At 63.5% G+C, this 27,967-nt stretch overlaps 1 protein-coding gene across 1 annotated transcript; it reads right to left on the reverse strand.

Moving 5' to 3' along the window:
- Positions 1–54: 54 nt before the first annotated feature.
- On the reverse strand, positions 55–27,853 carry GPLD1 (glycosylphosphatidylinositol specific phospholipase D1). Its single transcript, XM_054565026.1, has 26 exons — positions 27,716–27,853; positions 27,222–27,304; positions 25,065–25,120; positions 21,818–21,896; positions 19,995–20,092; positions 19,512–19,622; positions 18,754–18,802; positions 17,826–17,880; positions 15,857–15,964; positions 15,632–15,659; positions 15,392–15,531; positions 13,262–13,327; positions 11,733–11,856; positions 9,815–9,954; positions 8,465–8,651; positions 7,643–7,753; positions 6,628–6,702; positions 6,388–6,544; positions 5,885–6,026; positions 5,312–5,417; positions 5,121–5,214; positions 3,599–3,775; positions 3,099–3,259; positions 2,156–2,182; positions 1,988–2,038; positions 55–266 (listed from the first exon to the last, which is right to left on the reverse strand). Exons 1-26 carry the CDS (start codon positions 27,739–27,741, stop codon positions 180–182), a joined length of 2,538 nt encoding a protein of 845 aa, XP_054421001.1. The 5' UTR covers positions 27,742–27,853; the 3' UTR covers positions 55–179.
- Between the last annotated feature and the right edge of the window lie 114 nt (positions 27,854–27,967).

The following is a 27,967-nucleotide window of genomic DNA, read 5'->3' on the forward strand; positions in this document are numbered from 1 at the left end:
GGAGCGGGGAGGGCGGCTGTGGGCGTGAGTGACGGTGCGCGTGCGCCGCGGCGGCCCGTGTCGGCGGCCCAGGGAGCCTCGCCGCCTCCTGGGTCTGCCGAGGCTCAGGGCATGGGCTCCTTTGTCCGAGAGAGCACCCCCCGGACGCGCCTCAGCCACAGGGGCCGCGGGGCGGAGCTTCAGTCTGAGCGGAGGCTGTAGACGTGCAGCGCCCCGGAGAGCCGGGCGCCCAAGGAGCTCCTTCCAGCGGCCACGACGACTTGGTTCTGTGGAGACACAGCACACGTCAGTCATCAGACTGTCTCCCTGTGGACAGAAACACGAGGAAGGGGCGGGCGCGACCGACTCGAAGCTCCAGGAGCAGGGACCGCGCCGCCCTGCCCATCCCGGGCCCAGGGTGACCCTGCTCCTCACGCTCGGCCTGCCCAGCCCCAGCCGGGGCGCCCCACTGCTCCCCGAGGGTCGGCCCCGGTTCCAGCCGAGCCAGGCAGGGCTGAGTCACGCCCATTCTGGGGGCTCCGGCCGCCAGAGCGCCTCCGTGTCCCCAGGCCCAGGACGGGGACTGCCGGGACCAGCAGGGACTGCGGTGGTGTGCGCCCTCCTCAGCTGGGGAGGTCGGGGTGGACGTGGGGGAGTGTGTATGAAGCGTGGATTCTTGACACTGTCTAGTTCTTGGAAAACGAGTAAAATTTTAAATGGAAGCCAAGCTGAGGACATAGTCATCCTAGGAACAGACCTTTTGAAAATCCTCACAAAAACTATCCATCGCTGTAGTTAACGTTGGATTTTTTGTTACTGGGCGACCCGCCTGTCACTGGGGCCAAGCCACGGCCATGCAGAGTTGGCCGCCAGGAGGCAGGCTCAGCTCAGTTCTTAGAGGTCGCCGCCAGCCCTAGTGGCCTGGCGCCCAGGGCGTTTTCTTTCACTTCCCACAGGCAGAATGGCCTCAGCAGCACAGACGCGGGTTCGGTTCTGTGCCTCTTCCTCTCCCCAAACGAGCACGTGGGCACCGGCTCGGCAGGGTCCCGGTGGGGCCCTTTGGCCGCCTGCATCTACTAACATTAGCTTTCCAAGTGTGCGCCTGCAGGGACGTGTGCACAGTCACATGGAGCTGCAGACTCAAGGATGCTCACAGTGGCGCCGCCGGGGACAGTGCGGAGCGGGAGGCAGCTGAGGAGATGCCTGCGGGAGTGCGGGCTGACGAAATACCACGAAAACACGGCGGGCAGCCAAATCCTCCGCAGCAAATCCCGAGCTGTGTGATTGCCTGAGTGGGTGCGTGTGTGGGAGGGGCAGCTGAGAGGGCAGCCAGGGAAGTGGAGGCAGGACGTGTGCATCCGTCTGCCTCCAGTTCACACAGCACCTGACCCCACGGTGCCAGCCAGGGTGCTCGACGCAGACGCTCGGGGCTCAGGGAAGTCTCAGGAGCAGCTTGACGGCCCAGGTCCCAGGGAGACCCGTGGACAGAACAGCGAGTCCCTGCTTTCTGGCCATTCACATGTGTAGTGCCCGGTTTTGCTCACAGGCTGGACGGAAACGGCAGCCAGAGGAGCCAGCCTCGGCCACGTGTGCCCACCCTGCCGCCCAGAGCACAGCTGCAGGGTCCACGCAGCTGCTCCCAGAGCCGTGGCCCTGCATGAGGTGTTGCAGTGCATGTTCCTCTATTTCTCAAGTAAAAAAGAAAATCAGAAGTAGGAACAAAATGGCCCTGGCTGGTGTGGCTGAGTGGACTGCGCACCGGCCTGCAAACCAAAGGGTTGCAGGTTTGCTCTCCAATCAGGGCACAGGCCTGGGTTGCGGGCCAGGTCCCCAGTAGGGGGCATGCGAAAGGCAACCACACACTGATGTTTCTCTCCCCTTCTCCCTCCCACCCCCCTCTGAAAATAATATCTTTAAAAAAAAATCTTTAAAAAAACAAACAAAATGAGAACGTCCTAAGTCCCAGCCCTAGAGCAGAGAGGTGTCAGCAGCACAGCCCGGGACCCACCTTGTCCTTCGACTGGACGGTGACCACGGAGCTCCCGAACCTCGAGCTTGCCTGCGGGACAGCGTGGGGTTACCAGGGCGCCAGGAAGACACCCTGTAACATTTCATGAGCTTGAAATAAGAGGAGAGGGCCTTCTGGGCAGTTTCTCCTCCTCGGGGAGGTACTTACTTCTGGAGAAATCAGTACATGTTGGGCCTGAAAAAAAATGGGGAGAAAGACAGACTGTGTCACTACAGTTCACATGGGGTTTTTACCAGCGCTACACCCGTATGCTCCATTACTACGTTTCTGCACAAGCCGTAAAAATGTGTGCATCTTTTGACACTAGAAATTCCACTTACAGGGCTTTAGCTCCGAAAAACATGTGCAAACATGTTTACACGTGACTATCACTCCATGACACTGGTTGAATGAACTGCAGTTCCTCTACAGAAAAAACACTCCGTGGCTGGTGAGCGCAGGGCGCAGGGAAGGGCTCCAGCAGGGGGGCAGGTCAAAAAAACACGCTGCGAAGTCGTGCACGGAACCGCCAGCAGTGCGAGCTACTGCTGACACCCGCGCCAGGTGCGGCCAGGAGTGCGCTGGCCCCCTCGAGCCCCGGCTCTGCTGTTTCCCAGCAGGTGATGGGGCAACTCCGCCCGCATCCCCAGCTTCTCGGCTGTAAAGGGGACTCACACCTGCTTGGTAGCTGTGATGTGGTTTCGGGATTCTAGGTCATTGATTTTTAATTTTCTTCATACCGTTGTGTTTTCTCAGATTTTTACAATAAAGTTTCCTTCACTTTTTAAATTAAAAATGAATTTTCAAATTTGAAAATAACAGCCCAGCGTTTTAGGTCCAGGAAAAGACATGGTGAAACAGGACTCGAGTGGGAGCGGACGCAGCTGCCGTGGGCTCGCAGCCGGGCAGCGGCAGGCGTGCCGAGGGCGACCGTGACCCCGGGGCCGACGCTGCGGCTGGGCCTCTGACACGCAGCCCGGGGCCTGCATCCGGACCCCAGGACCCGGTTCCCGTACAAGCGGCGAGCCCCACGGCAGGAGCGCTCTACCACGGCAGCAGCACGCAGCCGTCGCTGGGCAGTGAGACACAGTGGCGTGGATGGGAGCGCTACCTTCTCCTCTGGACACGGGGACATCCAGGATTTGCATTTGCCCGTCACATCGCCAAAGACGGTGTTTCTGCCGTTGTAGACGTAAACGCGGCCGTCCTCGCCCCCGATCAGCCCAGAGGTCATGTCTGCTATCCTCAGGGGGGCCGCCACGATGACTTCGTCTGCGCGCGAGACCGAGACCGGCGGGGGGTGTCAGCCTGCTCCCGGCCCCTTCCCGCCTCCTGCTGGCCCTCCTGCCTGCCTCCCGTGAGTCAGCCCAAGGCCCGCCCCGACAGTCAAGGCCTCGGCTCCCGTCTGACCAGCTGTCCACAGCCGGCGCGGCGGCTCTGCTGTCACCAGTCACCCCCGAGAAGGACAGCTGGCTCCGGTCCCCCACCCCCGGCGCTGGGCCCTCCTGACTCCACCTCCAGGCCGTGGGCCACAGGGGTCGGCTGCCAGGGCAGAGCCTCGCCGACCCAGCCTGGGCCCAGGGCCCAGAGGCACGGCCCCTCCCTCCCTACCTATGCCGTCGCCGTCCAGGTCGCTGAGGTGCAGCACGCCCCCGAAGCGGGAGAAGCGGCGGTCTCCGCTGAAGGTGCTGAGCAGGGACGGCTGCCCTTCGGGGGTCAGCTCGTACATCTGCGTGGCTCCCCCTTGGTGCAAGGTCATGGTCAGGAAGGCCATCTTGGACACGTCGTCTAAAATGGGCCGCACACGTCAGGGTCACCGCGTGCACACGTGACGACAGCACATAAAGCGCTGGCAGCTTCCTGCTCCTGCTCCGGGCTTCTGTCCCCTGGGGGACGCGGGCCCCGCAATCACAGGGCCGCAGCGCCAGTCAGGGCGGCTGTTACGGGGCTGTGGCAGCTCGGGCCCTGAGACCAGCACGGTCAGCTCGGTGACACCCCCAGACAGCCGCCCGCCCTCCTGCCTGACCCTCCAGGACATCTGCCACACGACCTCCCTCCCTACGGCCCGAACTGGCCGTGTCCCTGCCCTGCCCTGCCGCCCTCTGGGTGGAATCTGGGCTCCTTGCAGCTCTAGCCTTGCTCGGGGGCACTGCCGCTTCCCGCCCGTGGCGAAGGCCCACCACTGCCCGTGCCTCCCCTCAGCTCCAGGCCTGGGGGCGCGCTGTGCGCTCTGCCCCAGCACACGGCCCGGCCAGCCAACCCCCAGCACCTCCTGCGGCATGTGGCTCCGGTGTCCCCTCCTCCAGGGAGCCGGCCGCTCCCACCCGTCCCCCGCCTGCCGTGTGCCACCCCAAGTCCCCTCGTGTGTCCCCTGCATTGAGCTGCGGCTCCACAGCGGCAGGACCAGGCCGGCGGGCTCTGCAGGGCTCCCTGCCACCAGCACCAACGTCGGCGTCCGTCAGGGCTGGGGGTGAACGGGGGGCCAATTTCACTGCTCCCAGGGCACCGCACACCCTCTGTCTCGTGGCCCGTGGTGCACCAGACACAGCAGAGCCCCCGGCAGGGCCAGCGCAGGCAGCAGGACAGCAGGCGGCAGGACAGCAGGTGGGGAGGGTGGGGGCGAGGGGCTGCTGTCCACCTCGGCGCTGGGCGCTTCCACCTAACGTAAACCACCTGCCCCGGCCCCAGCCGCCCACAGCGCTGCCGGGCAGAGCCCCACGTGTCCAGAGCAGGTGACCCAGGAGAGACCCTCATTCCCTTCCCCTCATGTGTCCCTTAGCAACCTGAGCTCCTGGGTGACAACAGCAGCACCCAGAGCGCTCTGTCCCCACCCCCACCAGGAGGTGGCAGACTCCCCCTCGGCCCCGGCCCACAGCGCTCCGGGCGCCAAGGCGTGAGAGTGGCGGAGACGCCCGCCCCGGCCAGGAGAGGTGATGTGACCCAGCAGCCGCCCTCCCGCAGCCGCGGGGGGCTCGCCCTCTGCACGGGCAGGTGGGGACACTAACCCTCGGGGAGGTCAAGAGTCTTCCCCAAGGCCGCGCGGCTGACCGTTCGTGAGAAAAGGAGACGGGCAGACCCAGGTCTGTCTGGCCCCAGGCCCATGACCTGCCCCCCGGGCGATGGCAGGACCTACCGTGCGTTGGGACCCCGACCAGCAGCACCGGCTTCCGGGTCCCGTTCACCATCATGCGGCCGCTTGACAAGGAGGTGCCCAGCTTCCCCATGGCCTGTGAGACACAGTAAACCAAAGCGCAGCTTGGAAAACGTCGGCTCCCCGTGGTGCCCCTGTCCTGGTGGGGCGGGAGGGGGAGGGGAGTGCCCCACCTTGTCCCCGGAAATGGTGAACCAGCTCTGGCAGCGCGGCGGGAAGTAGCCGTACACCCGTCCGAGGGCCTGCGTCTTGCCGTGCGTGCGGGACAGGAAGCTGGGGCTGGAACGCAGCACACAGGGTGCTGGTGGGCCCGGGGTCAGGAGCCAGCCGCCTTGCCCCGACCCGTGTCCTCACCGGACCACGGCGTGGGCTGGGGGCCTTTCGGAGGGAGCCCAGGGCCCAGGCCCGCCATCCTGCCCCCGCCAACGGCAAGCACAGGGATCCCCTTCTGGCATCCCCATCAGAAGGGGAGACCCCCCGGGACGGGCAGGGAGGTCACGGGGAGGAGGCGCTGTCGGCAGCCAGGGAGCGAGGCCTCCAAAGAAGCCAGGCCCGCAGACACCGTGACCCTGGACTCCCAGCCTCCCGGACCCTGGGAGCGTGTCTGTGGCCCTCCCTGTAGCCGCCCCAGCACACACACACCTGCTGGCTCGGTTTTAAGCTCCCGGGGCGACAGGCACCCCGCCCCGGAGCCTCAGGCCCCCTCGCAGGGCAGTAAGGGCTCCCAGCCGCTGCGCCCAGCTCACCGGCTGGCGTTCCTCCAGGTGGGGCTCCCCGCCAGGAGCAGCGTTCTGTTGTCCACGCGGACGCCGTGCAGGGCGTAGCCCAGCCAGGCGAAGTCCTCCTCGCCCCTCACCAGCCAGTCGGCCGCCTCCGCAGCCAGGCTTCCTGCACAGGACGGGCGACCGCTCAGCCGGCCCCTCCCCACCCTTCCCGGGGCCTCACAGGTCCCGTAAGGGGTCTCTAGGGCTCGCTTCTGGGGTGCGGGGTGCTGCCGAGAGGCCTGTCTTGGGCGCTGAATGCGTCCCGGGTGCTGGGGTCCCTGCACTGCCGGTGGGAGACAGAGAAGGGCCTGGACCCAGAAGCCGGGGCCGCTCCCCAAACTGACTCTAATCTCACCCTGTCACCTGAGGACACCTGTAGGGGTGGGAGGCTGCCAGGAAATCTGGGCGGAGGGACACCAGGAAGAGAGGAGACGCAGACGTCCCAGCAACCAGAGCCGGGAGGCCGCGGCCCCAGCAAACTCTACCTCCGTCTCTGCGGCCAGGGCTGGAGTAAAAGGCAGCCACCATGCCCCTCTGCTTCCCTCCGCCCGGCGCGAAGGGCGAGCCCGCCACCAGGTCGGGCTCGCCATCCCCATTCAGGTCGGCGGCCAGCAGCGTCCAGCCCAGGTTGCAGTACGTGGCCTGGGGAAACAGAGACCACGTGTGCTCGCCTGGAGCAGCCGGGCCGAGTCCCGGTGCCGGCGCCTGGCTGGGGGACAACGTACCTGGCAAGAGATGGTGACGTTGGGGGACGGCGACATTCTTCCCTCTCTGGAGCCGAAGTAGACGTACACGGCGCCCTGGGCGGGGACAAACCCGGAGGCCGCGAGGCTGGTGCGCCCCGAACGAGACGCCCTCGGGCAGCCGCGCAGGCTGACAAGCCCGGTGCCTGGACGCTGGGTGGCAGCGGCTCGTTCCGCGCTTCTGTGTCTGCACCATGAGGCCCCGGCCCCGAGGCAGAGGTGCATCCACCGGCGCCGCCCCAAGGGTCCTGCGCTGGAGCTCTGGGGAGGCCTTGCCTCCCCCGACGGCCCCCACGGCCCCCTCAACCGCCTCAGGCTCTGGCTCCACCCCTCGCGCCTTGGATAGAAGCCTCCGCGTGGGGGCCACAGGCGGGGCCACAGGCGGGGCCACATGGGGGGGCCAAGACCTATCCCTGTCTCCGCCCCGTGCACCTGCTTCCCATCAGGAGCAGTGACATGACCCCGCCCTCCCGAAAAGCTGGCAGAGGGCCATCTGGACTCCGCAACAGGAAGCGGCTGCGACAGGTGCGAGCCCAGGTGTGAGGACGGCCAAGGGCCCCACCCCGAGTCACACGATGGCGCCCGGACGAGACGTGCCGTCACTCCTGACGGGTCGGGAGCTGGCACGTTCATGGGTTGAGACGGAGAGTGAGGCGGGCCCAGGTCTGTGCCCCGCAGGACAGCTCCCCGAGTGCCCGCTGCTGAGGTGACAGGGAGCTGCGACTCCCTGGAGCTCGTCACCTCCACGCCATTCATCTCCCGGGGCGGGCGGGCGGCGTACGTGCTGGGCACGGGGCACCGCGAGGCCGGCCTGAGGCCAGGGAGGCGGGGGCAGCTGCCACCAGGCAACCGAGGCCGTGGCAGGGACCCAAAGCAGGGCCTGAGGTCCCCGACCCCAGCTGTGGCCGGGCCCCTGCCCGCTGCCTGCGGAGGCCCCGTCCAGCACGGCCGCCCTGGGGCTTTTCCCGCCCGCCGCCCCCCTTCCTCCCCGCCTTACTTTGTAGCTGAGCTGCTCCGAGCCCACCGAGGGGGCGCCCACGGCCAGGTCGAGCGCGCCGTCCTTGTTGAAGTCCAGCACGGCCAAGGCCGAGCCGAAGCGGCCTGCGGGCTGCAGAGACACAGTCACCCCGGGGCTGAGCCGCAGCTCAGGCAGCACCGCCGGGCTCCTGGGAGGGGACGGGCCTAGGCCGCTGTCACCGGGGGCCTGGGAGCGGAAGGGTGGCGTCCCACACGGAGTGCACCCACGACACGCGGCTGCTGCACCCATGCTTCCCCCACGCCGAGCCGGCAGGCCCCGCGGACGTCCCCGGGGAGCCCTCTGGGCTCCTGGCGCTCCCCAGAGCGGCCACACCACCCCGGGCGGACGCCTGTACTGTCTCCTGAGAAGTCTGTGGTGTGACCGACCCTCAAAGCAACGGGTCCCGCAGAGAGTCCGAGGGTGGCTGGCGGCGACCGGCCAGCGCCGGCTTCCGTTCTGACGAGTATCTAAACCCCGCGAGGAGTGGGCGGGGGACGCGCCGCTTCAACTCCTCTGAGCTACTACTAAAGCTCTTACAAAATAAGACAGTTGCATAAAAAAAACAGAAGGTGGTTTCCTATTACCAAGAAACCACAGCCTCGCTGGCCACTCAAAGCACTTCTGAGTCGCGTGTGTTCGGAAGGTGGCAGCCTGGGCCTCGGCGGTCGCACGACAGCAGCGATGTGCACGCGCCTTTCGTGGGAAGCGCCGCACGGCGTTCCCCGGCTGTCCCTCTCGCTGTCCTTGCTGTCACGCCTCGCCCCGGGGCGCCCACTGGAGAGGCAGGCCGCGGCGACTGACCTGGGCGCCCTCCAGGACGCCGTGGGCCTCCTTGTCCAGGTCCAGGTCGAGGGGGGGCAGGCCCAGGTCGTTGCCGTAGATGAGGTACACGCGCCCCACATGGACGTGGCCAGGGCGGCTGTAGCCCGGGGCGCCCACCACCAGGTCGCCATGCCCGTCCTGGTTGAGGTCGGCCGAGGTCATGGCCCTGCAGGGAAAAAGAGGACCCGCTGCAGCGTCCCCAGTGAGGCGGCCTCGTCCTCCTGTCTCGGGTCCGGCGCACGAGCCCCGCTCACGGGTTCCCCGCCCGGCCCGGCCGCTGGGAGCGGTCATGTCTGAGGTTATGCCATGCGCGTGATCCAGCCCTGCCTGCCAAGGGAAAACCGCCGACTGACCGACCGACAGACCACAACGCTAGACAAGCCAAGGCCTCACCGCACCCCCGCCCCCGGCAGCACATCCTGCCACGGCCCCGGCTGCGTCCTGGGCGGCTCGGCTCTGGCCGGTCCGTCCTGATGGGAGACTAGCTGTGGGGAGCGGCCCTTTACGTCCAGCCCCACTGAAAGGCTGCCCAGAGCCGGGGCAGACGCTGTCCCACATTCGGCCTTCGTAAACAAGGCTCTGACCAGAATGCCTCTGTTGGCCTGGAAACACCAGGAGCCAGTCAGCCGCGTCCTAGTTCGCCTGCCGCACAGGGACCCTGCCGCTCCCTGCGTCCTGGAGGCGGGACAGGGGCCAGCAATGCCGGGAAGGGGCCGCCCCCACCCCCACGGTGGCCGCCAGCCCAGCCCAGCGGGAAGGCACCACTTTGCCAAGAAATGCCCAGGCACTTCTTTTGGAACTTTCCAGAAGGCCACCACTGTCCGCAAAAAGAGCCAGCATCACCAGCCACTCCCGGGGCAGACACGGGAGGGACCCCAAAAGGAAATGCAATGTCACTTGACATAACAGGTGCCATTTAAAGGAGGCATTTCAAACCCTGCAGAAAGCTGTCCCTATCAGGTCCTTGGGCTCCGTGGGTGTTCGTAGTCGGCGAGCCCCTCGCGCCCTCTGCGCGGCCGCCGTGGTGCGCTCGCTGCGCCCGGGGAGGCTCCGCTGTCCCAAGCGCCACCCCGCTGCCTGCCTTTCTCCCTCTGACGGCATCGTCCCCCCACGCCGGCAACCCGTGCCCCTCAGGACACGGACACTTGCCGTCACGGCGTAACGCCTCCAGGGCCGGGGCTGTCCTGGAGTCCCGCGCACCTTGACGGATGTGCAGGAGGTGGTGGTATCTGGGCAGTAACTGAACCAAGGGAACGGTTCCATGGACTGGAAAACAGGTGCCACGCACGGCATCTGTCAAATGGCACAGTGAACTAGACTCGCACCTACCAGCCAAGCCTCGCGTAGGGACGTGACAGGAAGTAAGACGCCAGGGGGCTGGACACGTGTTTCGGGGGCCGCTGGGAGCTGCCTGTGAAGATGGTCCGCAGGTTCCTCTCCAAAGTCTTGTACACGAAGGACAGGGAGTCCTGGAGCAGAGGCCCGACGGGCGGGTGAGGACGCCACCCTCCAGCCACCTGCCCGCCAGCCGCGCCCCGGCCCCGCCCACGCCCTGGACAGACGTGCTCAGGAAATGCGTTTCCCCAGGCGCTAAAGACGATGCTGTCAGCGCCTGTCACCACGTGAGATCGCCCGGGACAGGGAGTGAGGAGTGACCGCAGCCCCTACGGGCGCTGAGCGAGGGCCGTTACAGCCCTGGCGTTGGGCCAGCGGCGAGGGGTTTGCGTGACTTGACCCCGATCCCTGAGTCAGGACGGTCTGCCCCGGTTTGCAGGAGGGAAGCCAACAAAACCATGTTTTACAGACTAACGGTGTCTCAAAAGACCAGTACGTTCCATCCGGAACTGTAATTGCATTTGCATACACATATCCTTTTATGTGATAGAATTTGGGGGGCAAGCTCCCCACCTTGCAATGCTGAACTGTTCTTCACGTGGTCACTGCAGAGACGCAGATGGAGGCTGGAGTGGTGGAGGACTGGGGCCACCCAAGCTCAGGGGACACAGCTCTGCGCCCACCCAGGGGTGACCCGAGGCCCATGGGAGCCCGGCAGCCCCGAGCCGCCGGCTCAGAGCCAGGGCGGCGCAGCGACAGTGCAGGGGTGCGGGCGCACCTGTATCTCCACGCCACGCCCCCGGACGGGAGCCGCTCAGCCCGACTCTGGCCCCGGTTCACTGGGAGGCTGTCTCCAGGCCCCCCATGGGCCTCAGGAAGACATGGTCCTTTCCCTCCCACAACTTCCCTGTCAGCAAAGGGGGAAGACCCGAAACACGGCGAGACCACAGGGCATGTGCTTCGACGGCGGCCCCGGGTCGGGTCGGGTCGGGTCGGGGACTGGCTACGTGATGCGCAGAGCCCACTGCAACACGCAAGCGCGGCGTGGCAGGTCACGGATGTTAGGGCGGGGCCGTTGGAGCCTTAAACCAAGGACCGGCTGGGGAGGCGTGGCTCCTGGCAGCTGAGTGAGGCGCAGGCGCTGCGCCCCGACTGCCTGCCGCCTTCTCCCAGCGGGGGGCGCGCCTGGCGCCGTTCCTGTCCGCCGCCTCCGCACCTTCCCGCCGCCTCCGCACCTTCCCGCCGCCTCCGCACCTTCCCGCCATCCCAGGGTACCCTGTGCTCCAGGCGAGCGAGACCACTCCGGTTCCCGAAATCCTGAAACTTTCCCCACCCACTGCCGGAAATCCACGCTCGCTGAGGAAAAGCTACCTACCATTCACGGCCTACCTCAAAGGCCACCTCCTCCATGAAGCCGCCTCAGACAGCAGGATGCAGTGTTCATCTTAGAGGCCAAGTAGCGCCCCCCCGCCCAGTCCCGTATGGTCACTTCTGTATTTACCAGCCCTGGTAGACGGAAGCCGTCTGAGGGTCAGAGACTATTTCCCTTTCCTGTCGTCCCCCCGGACAGTCTGTCACCTACAGACGGCCTCGCGCATGGCTGTCAGGCACACCGAGCGTCCCTCGGCAGGGCGCGCTGCAAGGGAGCCTGCCATGCTGCCGGCGCACTTCCCAGGAGGGACAAACCAGGACTGGCCCAGGGTCACCTAGGGCTCCACCGGGCCTGCCCAAGGCCCCAGGTCCGGACTCACTTCTCAGGACGCTCCACAGACCGGTGTGGAGGCCGAGGGTCCGCTGGCCCGGCGCGCGCGCCCGGGCACTCCGAGAACGACCACAGCGCCAGACGCCTCAGAGCCGGGGACCACAGGGAGCCCCGGGGGCCCCTTCTCTGTGGAAAGCGGGAGCTTCTTACCGAGGTCCAGGAGTCCACACTGAAGACCACCCCTCGCTTGGTGTGCTTTATATTTTTCCTGCTCTCCTTAGTCAGGGACGCAGTCAGATTTCTATGGAAGTCATTTTTTTGTGCTTTTGAGTTACTGGAGAGAAAAACAGAATCGTTAAGACAAAGAACTGAGTTGAAGACTGACATCCAGTTCGTCACATGGGAAAAGTCCAAAGAGTCTTAACTCCTGAAAGTTGAAGGAACAGCAACACAAAGGAACAACATTTTAGAAAAACCTTCCTGGAAGATTCCACAAAACCTTCTTACAAAGTGTCTCTTACAGCCGCAAAGGTCTAGCAGAAGAGGTCTGGACTCCTTCCAGATTAGGGAAGAAAGCCAAGGTGTCTCAGGATTTCACACACGGTCAAGACCTCGGTCTACAGCTGCCGGGGCACTGACACGTGGGCGCGGGCTGATCGGCATCCACGGGCCAGGACTCTCCGGTAAAGAACACTTTCACGTGTGTGCATTTCAACCGGCCCACAGCCAGATGCCTCGAGGAGCTGGACAGACCCTGGAACGACCGAAGTGGGAGCCGGCGGCGGAAACCCCGAAGGGCCCCTGTGAGGCCCGGGCTGGACGCGGGCTGGACGCGGGCGGGCAGTCGTGAGCCCGGTGTGGAGGCACACAGCCGACCCCAGCCGACCCCAAGCCCACAGAACCGCGGGGCCTTGCCGAGCCGCCCCTGCCGCCTTCAGCCTCCTCGAAGGGCCAGGCTGTGCCCCAGAGCCACGCCGGCAAGGCCGTCTGCTGAGCACCGGCTCCTGTGCCCTGGACTCTCTTGGCCTGACACACGTCGCCAGACCCCCCATGTCTGGGTAAGGACACGCGTGGCCATTGCCAGAGCACCCGGCACTGGTCCCGTCACACAGAGGGTTTGGGGCCCCCTCAGCCAGGGCGGCCAGGAGCGGCGCCCCGCCTTGTTCCCCACGAGCACGCCAAGCCTCGACCAGGACCCTCCCGGTCCGCGAACCCCGCCCGGCCTCGGTGCGGCCGCCGTGCGCTGGGCTCTGCCCTCGGGGGCCACGCGGCTCCAGTCGCCCCGTCTGCTCTCCTCCTCTCGCTGCCATCATTCCCCCGGCCTGTACCAACCACGTGTCCCCAAGGACACCGACACTGTTAGGACGCCGGCGCCCGAGCCTGGCGAGGCACCGGTCCCAGCACATGCCAGGGGCGCTGGCTGCCGCAGGCCCGGCCTCCCTGGCTCTCTTCAGTGTCAAATCTGGGTCAAGGTCACGAGTGAGGACAGTTAGGGTGACAGCAAGGACACCGTCGACTGCCGGGGACGGCTTACCCATGCGCTCACGACCGAGTACCCGGCTCTCCTGCGCGACCCGTGCCCACCCCAGCTTTCAGCGACCTGCTCAGTCACCCGGCTGTGGCGTCTGAGCTGCTGTCTGTCTGTCCGTCCGTCCGTCCGTCCGCAATCACCTTCTCCCGTCCACCGGGCCCCCTCCGGGGGGGCTCCCGACTTTGCGGCCCTTCCTGAGAGCACTCACCTCTGCGTCCTGCCCTGCTGGCCGCCGCAGGCGATGAACAGCGGGTTCTCGGGCAGGTGGCAGTCCCTGGGGACACAGTTACCCGAGTCAGGCGTTTCTGCCCGATCTCCAGATGGGGCGGCCGAGCCGACTGAGGGGTCTTGCGGGGACACGGGCGGCCCCGCACCACGGTCGCCCGGGCTGAGCTGCCCCGTCCCTGCCCGCACGGCGGAGCCGCCTCGGACTCGGGTGCGGGGCCTGGGACTGGAGGAGCCTGGCAGGGGCGGGCGAGCAGGGCCAGGGGCTGGGCAGGAGGAGGGGCGGCGCCTGCGGCAAACGCGTCCTGAACGGCCGAGGGGCGGCTGTCCCCCATCCCGTCCTCCGCCCTCACGGCCCAGCGGGACCCGGCAGGGGCTCCGGGGTGAGCGAGGTCTGGCCGGAGCCCGAGCGCCGCCGGCTCACTGCCTCCTCAGGAAACCGTGTCCTTCCAGCAACGCCGGTCGGCTCTGGAAGGCGACCTATTCCCAGCGCCTGTGACGTGCGACACGGCCGTGCTTCCTGTGTGTCACACAGGTGTGTGTCTGTCTGCATCCTTCTCCAACCTCCCCATAGAGGTCCACAAATTCTGCTGGATATTTGCGTGTGCAGTAAAATGCAAGCAGTTTATGAGATTTTCTGCCTTGATGAGGTCAGGACGAGGGCCCAGAGGCAGACACCTGTTCCTTCTCACTCATTTACTCCTAAGTAAAAAAACAAGGTCTGGCCACGAGTCTCCTGAGCATTTGGACCATCGAACCAAAAGCAACCAGCAGAACCGCGCTCCCGTTTGGGGGCCGTCACACTGGGGGGCCGTCACACTGGGGGGCTTCACAGGACAGGTAGCGCAGGGCACCGCCCTCCCGGGGCCACGCACCCTGGAAACCCTCCCACGTCACCTGAAGCCCCTCTCGCAGCGACGCCGGAGCCGGAGCCCGAGGCCGTGCTCACGGTGCCCCCTTCCCCCGCGGCCCCGCTCACTGAGGACACACCCAGAGCCTGGGGGGCTCAGCCGTGGCAGAAGGCGCGTCACGGGCCACTCCCTCGAACCCCAAAACGCATCCCCCACCACTTGTGTGCACCTGAAAACCCAGGGCCTCGAGATTTTACCTGAAGTTTCTTTCACTCTTAAAAATGACACTGGTCATGGACTGTCTGTCCTGCCCGGACGAGAGTCACCGAGCACTCGCGGGGCCCACGCCGCGTTTGTCGTGCCAGGGGACTTCGTTTCGAATCCCCACAGAACACGCTCAGGGGTGACGTGGCTTGAATCCTCACCGTGTTTAAGGGCAAAGGAGCGTCTTTAGGGCGTGGCCTTCCAGAGCTGCACCAGCGCAGGCCACTGCGACGCGCGAACCCCGACCCTGCCAGCTCCTTCTGGGAACAGCCGCTGGGGCGCCCCCCCGGCCCCCCCCCGCCCCGTCACCGCGGACCCCCGCTGCCACGGTCACAGCTCACGTTGCCTGCCTGGCCCTCCCCGCCTCCAGGGCTGCCCTCGCCGTGCCCTGGCCAGGCCCACACGGCCGCCAGCGCAGGTCGGCCGCACAGGAGGGGCTGCAAACTCCGCGCCACCTGGAACCGTGCACCCGCCCCCCCCCCCCCCCCCCCGCCCATGGGGCGCAGGCTCTGTGAGAGCGGGAGGTCTCCTGCTGGCTGAGTCTCTGGCTCGCGCTCACCCAGGGCATGCTGGGAAGGGCAAGAAAGGGGCTGGCGGGTGACCAGCTGCCCCACCTGGGCTACCTGCCAAGTCCCAGCAGAAGCCTGTGCTCTCCCGCGCGCTGGCTACTGCCCTGTGGACGGCGGGGCCGGGCGACGCTCCCTCGGCGACCCTCAAGCCCGGAGAGGCAGGCAGGAGGGGGAGGGGTGGGCGCCGAGCTGCTGCTCGAGACCACAGGCTCTGCGACCTCTGCCTCTCGACCCCTAACACTCGAGGGACCAGGGACGCCAGCAAGCCTAACCCCAGGGGGCGAGCCGAGCTCTGGCTCCTTCGCACGAGGGCAGGACAAGCACTTCACACGCTGCCGCCCCCACTGCTCAGCAGAGAAGCCCGGCAGTGCCGCTGGGGGCGGGGGTGCGGGGCGACCGCAGTCGGGAGAGGGCGCAGCAGCCACTGACCCGGTCCCGTTCTCCAGCATGTAGCTGGTCAGGCGGTAGACGTTGGTGGACCAGTAGGCCATGTCGTCCAGCCCGCCAAGGAAGTATTCTTGGAACTGCTCCACCAGAAACGGGGACTTCCTGGAGTAAGTGGGGTACAGCTGCGGCGGAGACAAGGAAAGCAGACACGCAAAGGCCTCAGGGCTTCTCCCGGGAGGCCGATGCCCGTCCCGCGCAGGCTCCGAGGGCCAACGCCCGTACCTTGGAAACAGCCAGCACCTCGCCGTACCTGCAACACAACGACAGTGCGGGCCGTGAGTTGTGGTTTCCACAGAGAACGAAGCAAAGGACGAGGACCAGCTCCCCCACGTGCACCCCGCTCCCGGCGCCGCCCGAAGCCGCGAGCTCCATGGGGCCCGCCCCCTCCCGGACCCCGGGCCGCCAGGGCGCCCCGACAAGCGGCTGCACGCCCTTGGCCGCACTCACATCTCCAGGAACTGGAGGTAGGAGCAGTCCACGATGGCCTCCCTGCTGATGGACGCCTGGCCGTAGAGCTCCTTGTAGATCCCCAGGAGGTCTTCGACGGGCACGTACCTGAGGGGGGCAGCAGGCCAGGGGCGCGTTGCGGGGCGTGGCGGCCAGTCACCCCACGCTCAGCGGGGGCCGGAGCCTCGCCCACGGCGTCCCCGGAGATCTGCGTCTGCCCTGCGACGGCCCCCGCAGAGAGGATGCGGGGTGGGGGGGGCCGCCCCAAGCAGCCCCGGGGCGCGGACACCGCAGAGGTGTCCTCTGGGGAGCGATGGGCAGCATTTCCGTTCCCTCCAGCTGCGTTAGCCTCCAGACCGATGACTGTAAAGACGCCCAAAATGGCCTCGCACGGGGACGGGCGGCGAAAGGGCTCCCGGCCGGGCTGTCTCGAGCGCAGACACGCGCCACTTCCGTGGGGGGAGGGCCGCGCCTCACGGCCACCACAGACCTGCCCGGAGGCGCCTTTCGCCTCCATCCCGCAGGCCTGGGACCGGCCGTCCCCCCAGCAGAGCCAGTTTCAGCACAGCCCGGCCGAGGTCCAGGTTTTATTTTCGCCAGAGCACAGGGCGGTCCTTCCAATGAAAACAGCTAAAGGCTGGACAAAATAACACACGCTTTTCTGCGTGAATCGCCCTGCTGGCAAGAAAGTGAAAAATTTCCACAGACCCAAACGAAGCGAACCTGGAAACTCTGAGGGAGGCGAGGGGGAGGGCCAGCGGCCGCCACACCCGGGACCCAGCAGCAATTCGAGGGCCGCAGGGCGGGCGGGGAGGCACCCGCCGGGCGGTCCGGAGGCCGCCTCTGAACCTGCCCCTCCCGCGTGAGTGCGGGCCAGGAAGGGGCCCACACACGGGCACGGCCGCGAGAGACCGCCTGCGCTCGCCCGGCAAGGCGGGGGCCGCCCGGGCCCCAGGGAGACTGCCAAGGCCGAGTGGAACCTGACGTGGCCCCAGGTCGGAAGGGGCCAAGGCCGGCCCCTCCGCAGGATCAGCCACCACCCGGCCTCCAGGGACGGCGCCGCGGCACAGGACCGCAGCGGGACCGGCCGGCCACGCGCCATTGGAAGCGACGAGGGGTCCAGCGCGGACGGCCCCCTCAGGCCGCTGCTGTCCCCGCGTCTTCCCTGGGACACCCAAGGTCAGTCGGCCTCGGGTGCCTGAGAGTGACTCGTTGGCCCCGGGCCTCCCTATTCACAGGCAGCGGACCGGGGCAGGCGTGGGCGCCGGCCTCGCCCAGAGCTGTCCCTTCCTTGGGCCCTGCAGGCGCCGCTGCCGCCTGGCCCCAGCCTCGGGGACAGACCACGGGACCGCTGATAGCTTAGCCAACATTCAAAGAAAACAAACACAACACCAGGCAACCGCGGAGCAGCCACCATAGAACTCCCGGAGAGGCTGGCGAGGGGCCCACGAGCGTTGTTAGCGGTGAGGTCGCCGCAGCGGTAGGAGGGCTCGGTTTGCCCGAAGAGACGCAGTTTTGAAACCTGAATGTTCCTAACAACATACCTTCAAGCTCGTATGTAGCAAAATGACAGAATTACAAGGAGAAATGAAAAAAAGTCCACATCATCGGGAGGTTTTTTAAAACAAATTTCTCTCTGTAATTGTTCCATGGGCCTGACTGAAAACAGTGCGGCCACCTGGCCTGTGGCTCCTCAGACACAGGACAACCTGGGGCTTCAACCGGGCGGCGGCCCCATGCCCTCTTCCTATCTTTTATCTACAAATACACATTCTTTTCCACGTCTGCTATAATTCACGCATTTTTTTAAAGAATTTACTTACACTATTCTAATCTGCAGTTTCATTTTTCAAGATTTACAAGCAGAAGACCCCAGGACGTTGTAAGCTCCACGTTCTAGGAGAGAAGGGGTCAAGGCCCGAAGGCCACATGGCGCTCGCGGCCCGGCCCGGACGCACGCCGCTCTTACCAGTGCCGCGAGAGGTAATTGAAGTTAAACTCGAACTGGCTCAGCACGTCGCCGCCTGCGGGGACAAGAGCAATGACAGGGGCGGGTCAGGGACCGTGTGGAGCGGGCCTCCTTCAACCCAAGTTTGCGCAGCGTCAACTTTGTTCCTGACATCGCTACGGGCTTCTGTGCCCTGTTTTAGGGACAAGCATGTCTTTAAGAAAACTGATCTTTTAAAATCTTCGCTAGTGAAGCATGAATTAAGGACAAAAAAAAGTCACCCACGTAACCAAAATTTTCCGCTTTAAGATGGACCACAAGCATTCTTTCAGGGAAACGCCACTCACCACCTTGTGCACATATTTAAGGGTAATGTACTACAGAAAAAAAGATGACATTTATCAATTTAAAGCTAGTGTATTAGTAGACACTAGGTCATAAGTTTATCTGATATAAAAGTAAAGTATCTCCCGGCTGGTGTGGCTCCGTGGATTGAGCACCAGCCTGTGAACCAAAGGGTCGCTGGTTCGATTCCCAGTCAGGGCACAGGCCTGGGTTGCGGGCCAGGTCCCCAGTAGGGGGCGCGTGAGAGGCAACCACACATTGATAATTCTCTCCCTCTTTCTCCCTCCCTTCCCCTCGCTCTAAAAATAAAATCTTTAAAAACATAAGTGAGAGTAAAGTGTCTCCAAAGTTACAACACAAATCAATAATGTGATTTTTTTTTTTTTTTTTAACAAATACAAGAAACGCCATATGCACAGCTTTTTGGAAGGACAGCTCCGTTAGATGCCCGCACTCGAGGCGAGCAGCCCCCCTGAAGTAGCAGGCAGTATGTGCTACCAGCAAGGCAGGATAAAACACACACAGATAAGTACAGCAGTGACTTCATCACACATAAAACACAAGCCCCACAAAAGAAAGTTTGGCAAATGCAAATAAACCGTACCGAAGTCCCCGGCCGAGTGCGCGTCGGAGTAGGAGCCGTGGAAGTCGATCTGAGGAGGGAAGAGGCCTCTGAGTGCTGCGAGGGTGGCCGGGCTCCCACCCCCCAGAGCCGGGCTGCGGCGGCTGCACAGCGCACGGCTCGACACTCAGAGGGATGTCGAGCTTCCCGTATTTTATCTGTTACCAGCAACGATGCTGGCAGCTGAGCCATGCGCTTAGCGCCTGGCAACAGAACAGGCGCCGCGCGCGCACGTCCGGTCAGGCTCCCACGCCGCCCCCGCCCCCGCCCCCCAGCCCACGGTTACGCTCCTCGCAGAGCCGCGCCAGCACGGACGCGCGAGCACGGGACCCCAGGAGCCACGTCACCCGTTAGATGACAATGTCCCCTGGGGGGTATGGCATTTTCATAGAGGAAATTAAAAAGAAAAACAAAGTCCCAAGCACGTGGAACTATTACTTTTAAACAGAGCCAAGTAGCAGATACTCCTATCCTTATTAAGATACGCCGCTTGAATAAGTCACAAAATTTCTCAAATAGTGTTTGTGACAAGGGACACAGCACACCCGTGGCGATTTTCCGTGCACATCAGTCACTCTGCTCCCGTGGACAAGTGTCCCCAAGAAGCGAGGACGGAAGGTGGAAACCTAGCAAATACACTGTAGGCGGGAAGTCTTATTTCCACGTGACATGGAACAACCTGAAGCTTCCCTTTCCTTGGGAAGGGTCGCTTTGCGATCTCGGGTTTGGCGGGTACTCACGGCTGCCATGGTCCTCAGGAACCCCTGCTCGATGCCCAGGCTGTGCCAGCTGACGTCTGCCACCATGTGAGACGTGACTCCAAACAGGAAGGCGACCAGCTTCTCTGTGTCCTGCCAAGCAAGCAAACCACAGTCTGGCGCTCTGGTTATGCCACAGCAACCCTGTAAGACGTCGTAACAAACCTGAACTCCTCTCCGTTATTGACCCTTAACAAAGAGTCAGTGTCTAGTTCCAAAAACCACAGGACTAGGCAGCATGTTTGGGAAGTGCTTTCAGATTACTTAGTATCGGGGCAAAATGACCAGGTGGCACCCCCAGCCTTTGGAAGGAACTGCTTCCAGCGCTGATGAGCCGCCTGCGGCCCCATGGGCTGTGTCCGGCGCAGAAGGCCCGGTGGCGAGGGACCTCGCCGGGGCGGCTTCCAGGGGAGGTGGCGCAGCTGCGAGAGGACTTGGGTTTCCAGGACGCGAGGGCCGGCCTACCTTCTCCCAGGGACGGGGGTAGTTCTCCCGGATGTAGTGAACGCTGGCGTTGAGGAAGGGGGTCCAGTGGGTACGCTCGGACACCTCGTGGAATCGCCCTGAGGGGAGAAGCCACGCTCAGGATTCCTTGAGGAGGAGATTCTGAATCAGATCCTCCACACTCACCCGGTTTTCCTAGCGAGAACGCTCCCAGTCCGGCGTGCGGAACCCGGTACTCACCCGGGATCCGGGCAGAGCCCTCGGGACGCACCTTCCCTAACTGGCAGGGGGCCTCACCCCAGCGCCCTGCTCCCTGGCGGCGGGGCAGCTGGGCCGCTCTGCGCTGCTGAAGACCCTGGTCCTTGTCATTGTAATTATACAATTTTATTCAGTATTGGGTGAACCGAGGAAATATGAGTACAGAAACAAAGTTGATTTCTTGGCAACTAAGTATCTAAGAAAGTGCTTTGGAAAGATACAATAAGAGTGAATCATCAAAGAAAAATGAAACTCCTGTTGAAGTAGATGAGGCAGAGGTAAGATCTGGAAAAAATCCATAAAAATCTAAGAGAACTCTGCATTTGAATTGCTTATAATTGTGGTATATTTTACGCTTCTTTCTGACTGCCTGTGGGTCCGTCTGTCCCGTGCTGGCCCCGTCTTTACAGCAGGTGGGAGGGCGTGTGTTTATATAAAAAAGGAAAACGCTGGATGATCTTCCTTCCCCTCTGCTCAGAACCTTTCCTGTCTGCCCGTATCTAATCGGCATTTTATTAAGTAATAGCTCTTAGGTTTAAATGACCAAAATCCTTCTTTGCTTTGCGAGGCGCGGTATCAAGGGATGCGGCAGTGTCAGGAGACAGCAGCGTCCCCCACGCAGCCGGGGGACGGCCGGGCCGGGGAGCACGGGCGCAGGGACGGGGGACGGCAGCTCACAGGCTGACAGGGGAACCGCAAAGCCCCTGCAAGTGAGAGCCCCGGCAGGGCCCCGGCGGCCGGGCGAGGGGCCTGAGCGCCCGCCGGTCCTGAAGCCCCCCGACCGGTGGACACGGGAGGAAGGCTGGTGGCCCCCAGACCCCGCAAATGCTCGCACGGCGATCCGGCGGGCCGGGTCTCTCGTTCGTGCCCCAGGCCCACTCCCTGCCCCGTCTGCCCTGTGCTGGGCCTCCCAGGCGACCCGCTCCCGGGGCTGTCTGTGCCCCGGCTCCCATCGCCGGGTTCGCCAGCCTCTGGACGGAAGAGGAGGGGCCGAGAGGCTGGGGACCAACTCTCCCAGCTCCTGCCACTGGGGCCTGGGGCGGGGGGTGGTGACCGTGACCGAAGGCCCCACCCCTCAGGGGTCCTTCTCCCAGGGGCCTCCCCGGCACCGTCCTGCCGTTGCCGACCGCCCCGTCCGCCCCTGTGGAGCCCACGGCTCGTGTCACAACCCTGACGGGACCCTGTTTGTGTGACCTCCTGTGCCCTGCGGGGGCCGTGACGGACACCACGCATGATCTGACTGGGGCTTGGCGTGACGTGGGACAAAGCGGCCTGCACCCACGCGGACACCACCCAGCTCCGCCGAGGCAGCGCTGCAGGCGTGGAAGCGACTCTGCAGGTCACCAGCTGACAGACGCTTCCAAGGTCAGCGGCTCCCGGGCAACTCAGAAGCAACGGCGGAGGCCTCCGCTCGCTTCCCGGGTGCTCCCGCTCCTGCCGCCCGCGGCGAGGCGTGCGTCTGCGCGGGAGCAGCAGGTGCTTGTTGCACGGCCACGGCCACGGCCACGCGGGGACCGAGCTGTGGACGCCCGGCCACAGGAAACGCAACCGCTTGTCTCCGGCCGAGCGATCCTGCCGCAGCTCACCTCTCTCGCAGATGCTGGGGTAGAAGGCGTCCGGGAACACGGTTCCGGCCTGGTACGCGTCCCGGTGCTCGAGCAGCAGCTGGGGAGCAGGAGACACAGAGGTGAGGGGGACGTGGCACCTTCCGGGCGGGAGGCGGGACAGCGGGGGCGGGCGGTGGGAGTAAGAGTGAAATTCCCGTGTAACCCTGCACGGCGCCTGCAGCGTGCGGCCTCCGGTCCTTTCCTCCTGAACACACAGCCCTCCCCCCCGCCCCCCGCCCCGCCACCTGCTGAGGCGCGAAGGCAGGCGGGGTGGGACGTCCTCCTCCCGGGGCCCCCAGGAGGCGCCGGCGCCCCCGCCGGAGGCGATGCAGCCAAAGGGGGGCCCGGCCTGCACCGCTGCGTCCTGCTCCCCAGCTGCCCCTGGTTCGCACCGAGGCCCTGAGGGCGTCTTCCCAGGGCATGGGCGTGGCGGCTGTCCCCGCTGGGGTCAGGGGAGGCCGCCTGCGCCCTGACCTCAGCAGAGGCTGATCGCTGCCCTCTGTGGCCAGGGGTGGGGGGAAAGGGGGCCCTGACTTCTACCCCAGTTGGCAGTTAGTGGGCGTGTCCCCCACCCGTTCCCTTGCTGAAGTCGTGCCATGAGAAGCCATCTGAATCGGAAGGTTTAAGAAAGACCCAGAGCCTCAGAGCCTAACCCCCAGGTTCCGGTCACACCAGGAGCCAGGGGGTCCCAAAAAGAATGAGCAGCCGGCAGGCAGGTGCGGCCTGTGAGCCTCTGACACCCGAGGGCCCGATGAGCCTCTGGGCAGGCTCGCCTGCTGCAGGCGGCCGCAGCGGGCGGGGGCGGGGGCGGGGGCTGCGAGGAGGCCTGAGCCGAAGCGCTAGACAAAATGTGACGGCTGAGATAACAATCAGCACCAGAAACGGCCCCAGCTGGCCCCGGTCCCTCCCCATATCTCACTTCCATGTTTTGCCACATTTCTACCAAAAATGCCTGCAGCAGAATCTAACCCAACAAACCACCAGGCGAAACCAAAATTAAGTTGTATAGAGTTATTGGCCCATACTTTTCCAAAATGTCAAGGTCACTAAAGACAGGTGGGCCCGAGGGAGGGACTGTCCCAGGTTAGAGGAGGTCAGAGGGCACGAACTACCGAAACAACAAACCAGACCCAGACCCAGGCCCTGGAGCCACGAGGGTCGTGAGACCGTGGGGCGGGGCTGCGGCCGGTCTGCCTGCAGCTCCGAAGTCCTGAACTGAGTGGTCGCAGCCACGCCCTTGTTTTCAGAACGCGTGCACGACAGCGTGGTAAAGGACAGCCCGGACCACGGCCCTCGCCAGCGGCTCTGGGAAGATGGATGCACAGCGAGAGGACCCAAAGGCGGCTGGGACAAGCCGTCAGCACCTGGGGACCTGCACAAAGGGCTTCCCAGGAGTGTCGATTCCAACTATCCGTTTTAAATTGGTCAAAAAAATAAAATAGGGAATTGGTTGAATAAATTATGGTACATTTCAGGTAACAGGAAAATAGGTCATTGTTTAAAACTATTCGGAAGCTCTTTATTGACATGGAAAGATATTTCTAATATAGAAAACGAAAAACAAGTTACAAAAAAGCGTGTAGAGTATAATCTCTTTTTGGAAAAGAAAAAAGTGCTCATAAATGCAGAAAAGCGCCTGGAAGTATAGAAAGCCAAATGTCAGCATCGGTTCTCTGAGAACTTCCCTCACGTCGAGTTATTGGTTTGGAATCAGCCACAACCTGTTCGCTGGGTGGGGAGGGCGGAGCAGGCGGGGAGCGAACCAGCCAGGTGAGCACAGGTTCTCGCTCCCTCGCCAACGCACATTCCACTGGTCCTTCGGACAGAGAGCGACTCCCGGGGTGATGGTGGCCACACATGGGAGGTCCGCTCGGCCCTTCCAGCCCCTGCACATTGACAAACCAGTTCCTCAGCCGTACATGCTGTTCCCGTATTAATCTGATCAGTGAGAGTCAAAGTCTCTACAGCAGACCAGGCACCTCTGGATGTTTTAACGAAAGAAAACCCCAGAGCTGACCAAACTCAGACCTGGAATGCGCAGAGGCGGCCGAGCACGGCCAGCCTGCGGGGGCCGCTGTGTGGCCGGCCAGCCCTTCTGGCCACTCCCCCACAGCACCTCCCGACGGTACCCACGAGCCAGAAGTCACCAAAGAGCAGGCTTTGGAGTGAGAAGAATCCATAAGGACTCCCACACATTTTTTTTTAAAAATCACCCATCTTTGGAAAGGGTGTGGGTGACAACGTTCTAAAAGGCAGAGTCACCTGAACTGCCTCCATAACTCGGAAGGGGACGGGTGGGTGCCCAGGGCCCACGGCACTGGCCGGGGACGACGTGGGCCGGACCATGCAGAGGGGCAGGCCCGGCCGTCTCATAAGGGGCACACCAGTGAGATGAGCGGGAGCCCCCCCGCAAGGGAACCGCGGGGCGCAGTCGGCGCGGAGCGCTCCGCGCCGTGAATCCGCGACCCTTGCTTCTCTCTCTCTTCTGCCCACGCTCTGTCGGCCTCAGAGACGACAATGAAAACAAATGCCACCTTTTGCTGGAGGGCAGTGACGCTGCCGAGCGGGGACGTCACAGCTGACAGCGGCAGCGGTTTTGGTCATGATGCCCCCCAGCTCTCCGCCCTGCACCGGCCAGACCTGCTGGTCACTGTGCGAGCCAATTCCGCAGGGAGAGGGAACGAACGTTAACCTCCCTCATCCAACATGAGAATTTAGGTGTCGTCCTTGTCCAAAGTATCGTTTGGCCACAGAACTAGAACAGCGGGGCGGGCCAGATGGCTCAGCCAACCCGGGGTGGGAAAGGCGAGCCCTGGCGTCGGCCCCGACCGGCAGGAGGGGCGGGAAGGCGCGCCTCCCGCGGCCCCCGGCGGCCACTGCCCCCTCCGCCGTGACACAACTGGCACGCAGCACACGGCCGAGAAGAGGGGAATGTGTGACTGAGCTCCGGTGCGACCGCGCTTTACAGCACGGAAGGACGCACCCTTCCTAACCTTCTCTCCCACATGCTTTTCCAACGATGAGATCCAGCATCACAGCATTGCAGCAATATTCCTGAAATGGTCTCCATAAAGAGTTCAGGTAGCACCGCCGGGGACATACCCCCTCTAACCCAAAGCTTTATGGTTTGTAGAGAAAGAAAAATGGTTCTGAGGTGAACTGTTTGAGTATCTGTTAGGCCCTCTGACAGAAAGCTAAGGCCCAGGGCAGAAGAGTCCCACGATACCTCTTTGTAGTTGATGCTGCCGTCCTGAAAGTGGAGGAGTTCGAGGGCTCTGTGGCCTGAGAAATAAACACGTGCTCAATTAGGCTCAGCTGTAAACCCCGAACAGCGCTTCCCAGGCATCATTTTAAAAGGAAAACACAATTTTATGGCTTTGTCACAGAAGTGGGAAGTGACAATTAAGTTCGTACGCACCTGTAATCTTCATCAGCCATAATTATAAGAGTCGTACATTTATGCAATATGTTAATACAAGTGTCATAACCATACATCAAGTTTGCACGAAGACTTAAAGCTCCCGATGCTCTGACCGTGGGCAGCTGGACCACGTTAGGCCTCGCTCGCTCCTCTGGAGAATTAACAAGGCCCACCTTCCGCGTCGTGGGGAGAGGCACAGAAACACACACCGTGACAGCACCGCGGCGGACACGCGGAAGGAGCTCAGTGAGCACAAGCGTCTGTCACGACCCCGCCACAGGGCCGTCGCCCTCAGCAGCCCGGCCCCGCAGAGAGGAACCCAAGTAGCAAACATGAGCCCGAGACCCTCAAGTGCGCCGTCATCACCAGACTGCGTGGGGGGACGGAGAAGGCGCAGGGCCGCCCGCCCACCCCACCTGCCTTCTCAGAAGCACCAGGAGAGAACGGTCCATGGGAAAGGGCGTTCAAAGGTGGCACCTTATTTCTACGGGGAGTCACATCCAGTTTTTTAGCCCAATACCACCACCACCGACAGCCCCCGCTGGAGGCGGGAACACCCCGAGAGACGCGTGCCCCGCCCACGGACGCCGTGCGCATTGATTTGCGGACCCCGACCCGAGAGGAGGGCGAGTCCACGCGCTGACCCCCCAGGCCCTGCGTAGGCCGCCGACGCGGGAACCGAGGTGTTTGAAACCACATATAACTTCGGGAATAAGTGGAGCTTTAGTTTCTTTGTATTTGAAAATGTTAGAAGTTGCCTTCAATTACGTTCACACAAACATTTATATCTAATCTATTAACCTGTTTTACATGTTTTTAGTATGTAGTAATCTATTGGGACCTTTGTTCAGCAGCTACTGAAGAAAGGCAAGCCATTATTTGATTTTATGAAACTTTTGGATTTCATCTGTCTTGTTAACGCCTAAACTTTAAGAATTAAAAACTTGAAAACTCCTATTTACATTGGTTCCTCTCTGGAGCACTTACATAGTTTTAGCAATTTCAACTGCCCTCGTTTACAGAGAGGAATCGAGAAACTGAGTCACCGTGCGCTCAATGGCGGGGCTGGGGTTAGAAATGCTGTGATTCCCTTGTCTCCTGGCGCCCTGGCCGCAACGAGCGTTTAAAGGACAGCGAACGGGACCAGCGTCCTCGCCTGTAAAATAAAGGGCTGGACTCGTGTCCCCTCAAGACCACAGGACGTGGCGCCCGGCCGGTTCCCGCGGGCAGGCTCAGCGCCAAGGCCGATGCCGCACGGACACTCGTGTTTTCTTTGCGTCCGGTTCTGCTGTGTCCCTCCTGGAGGTGGCACAGCTGTGCACTGTTGCTGTTTTTATCCCGAAGACTCAGGTCCAGCTGAAATTAACGTGAGAACTGCGGCGAATGGAACCGTATCTAATGACCTTACAAGTGACTCACGTTTCTCGTGAGTGAAGACACCTGCCTAGTGCACGCCACGTGGGAGCCGCATCTCAGCGCCCCTTGCCCCCGGGCCCTGGCCAGGCGTGCCCAGCTCGCCCCAACGGTGGTGTCACCCCAGGCACTTCAAATGCCAGGGACCGTGCAAACGCCTCTGTTTCCTTGTCTTCCCCGAAGCCAGCCACCTGTAAAGCCACCTGACCCGGGGGACCCACTCCCACGGCCACAGTGGCCCTTCCCATGTACTTGGAAAACATTAGACTCCTCACTCCCCCAGCCCACCCCTCACGCCCCCTCCCTCTGTTGTTCTGCGTCTGGTGTCCGGCTGGGCCCTCCCCCCCGCCCCACAGACGTCCCCGGCCCCTCCAGCTTCCTTTCCCCCTGCTGAGCCCCCCCCCCCGACAGTCCCGCATCTGGCAACCCCCGTCCTGGTCGCCGCCCCTCTGCTCCCAGGGGCCAGTCCCCACGCGGGGTGGACTCCGACCCTCTCAGCCTTCCCGCCAGAGGTGGGGCCCTGAGCGCCACGACCGGGCATTGACTTACCGATTTCTATGTGTGTTGAAATGCCACATGGCGAGCAGCCAGGGCAGAGGGCCCCCAGCGCGACGAGCAGGCCAGGCCAGAACCTGCAAGCAGACAGGACGTCCTCACTCCCCACTCCCTGGGGCCGGGCGACCGACCGGCCGGCAGCCGCAGGGAGTGCGGGATCCGGACCCAGACGCTGTGCCTTCCCTGTGGGCGCAATCACCGACGCGGAGCCCCAGCCGCGCCTCCAAGTCCCGTCCCCTGCCGGCCCAGTTAGCTGTTTACTGTTCCACTTCACGGGAGCAGCAGACACACGGCAGCTGGGAGAGGAAAGCGGCGGCCTGAGCCCTAAGCACCTGCAGGTGGGAGCCGGCCGCCTCCGGAGCCGGGCTCCCTCCGGCTCCCAATGTGTGGTTTGTGTGGAGACGCAAAGCTGCCTCCCAATAGCCTTCACTTTCTAAAAAGCCAGCATCCCCTGTCTGCACGGGGAGCCACTGGACTGGCCGCCTCACCTGGCAAGGGCTGGTGGCCCGTGCATCCTCTCCCCGCCTGTCTCCGCTGCCCTGCTCGTGGCTCCCGGGTGCTGAGCCTCCTGTGCGGGGCCCGCTGTTATGATGATCACCTGGAGCCGGCTCCTCGTTCCGTGTGTGGCAACAGATACCAACACTGGTGCAGTTACACAAGAGCGGCCACTCCTGCTTCCCGCCCTGCCTGTCCCCACAGCTGCTCCAAAGCCTGTCACACAGCCAGATTCCTGCGGCTCG

This window comes from Pteronotus mesoamericanus, unplaced genomic scaffold (genome assembly GCF_021234165.1).
Source record: "Pteronotus mesoamericanus isolate MK-2021 breed Mesoamerican mustached bat unplaced genomic scaffold, CSHL_Meso_final scaffold_99, whole genome shotgun sequence".
Taxonomy (NCBI): Eukaryota; Metazoa; Chordata; class Mammalia; order Chiroptera; family Mormoopidae; genus Pteronotus; species Pteronotus mesoamericanus.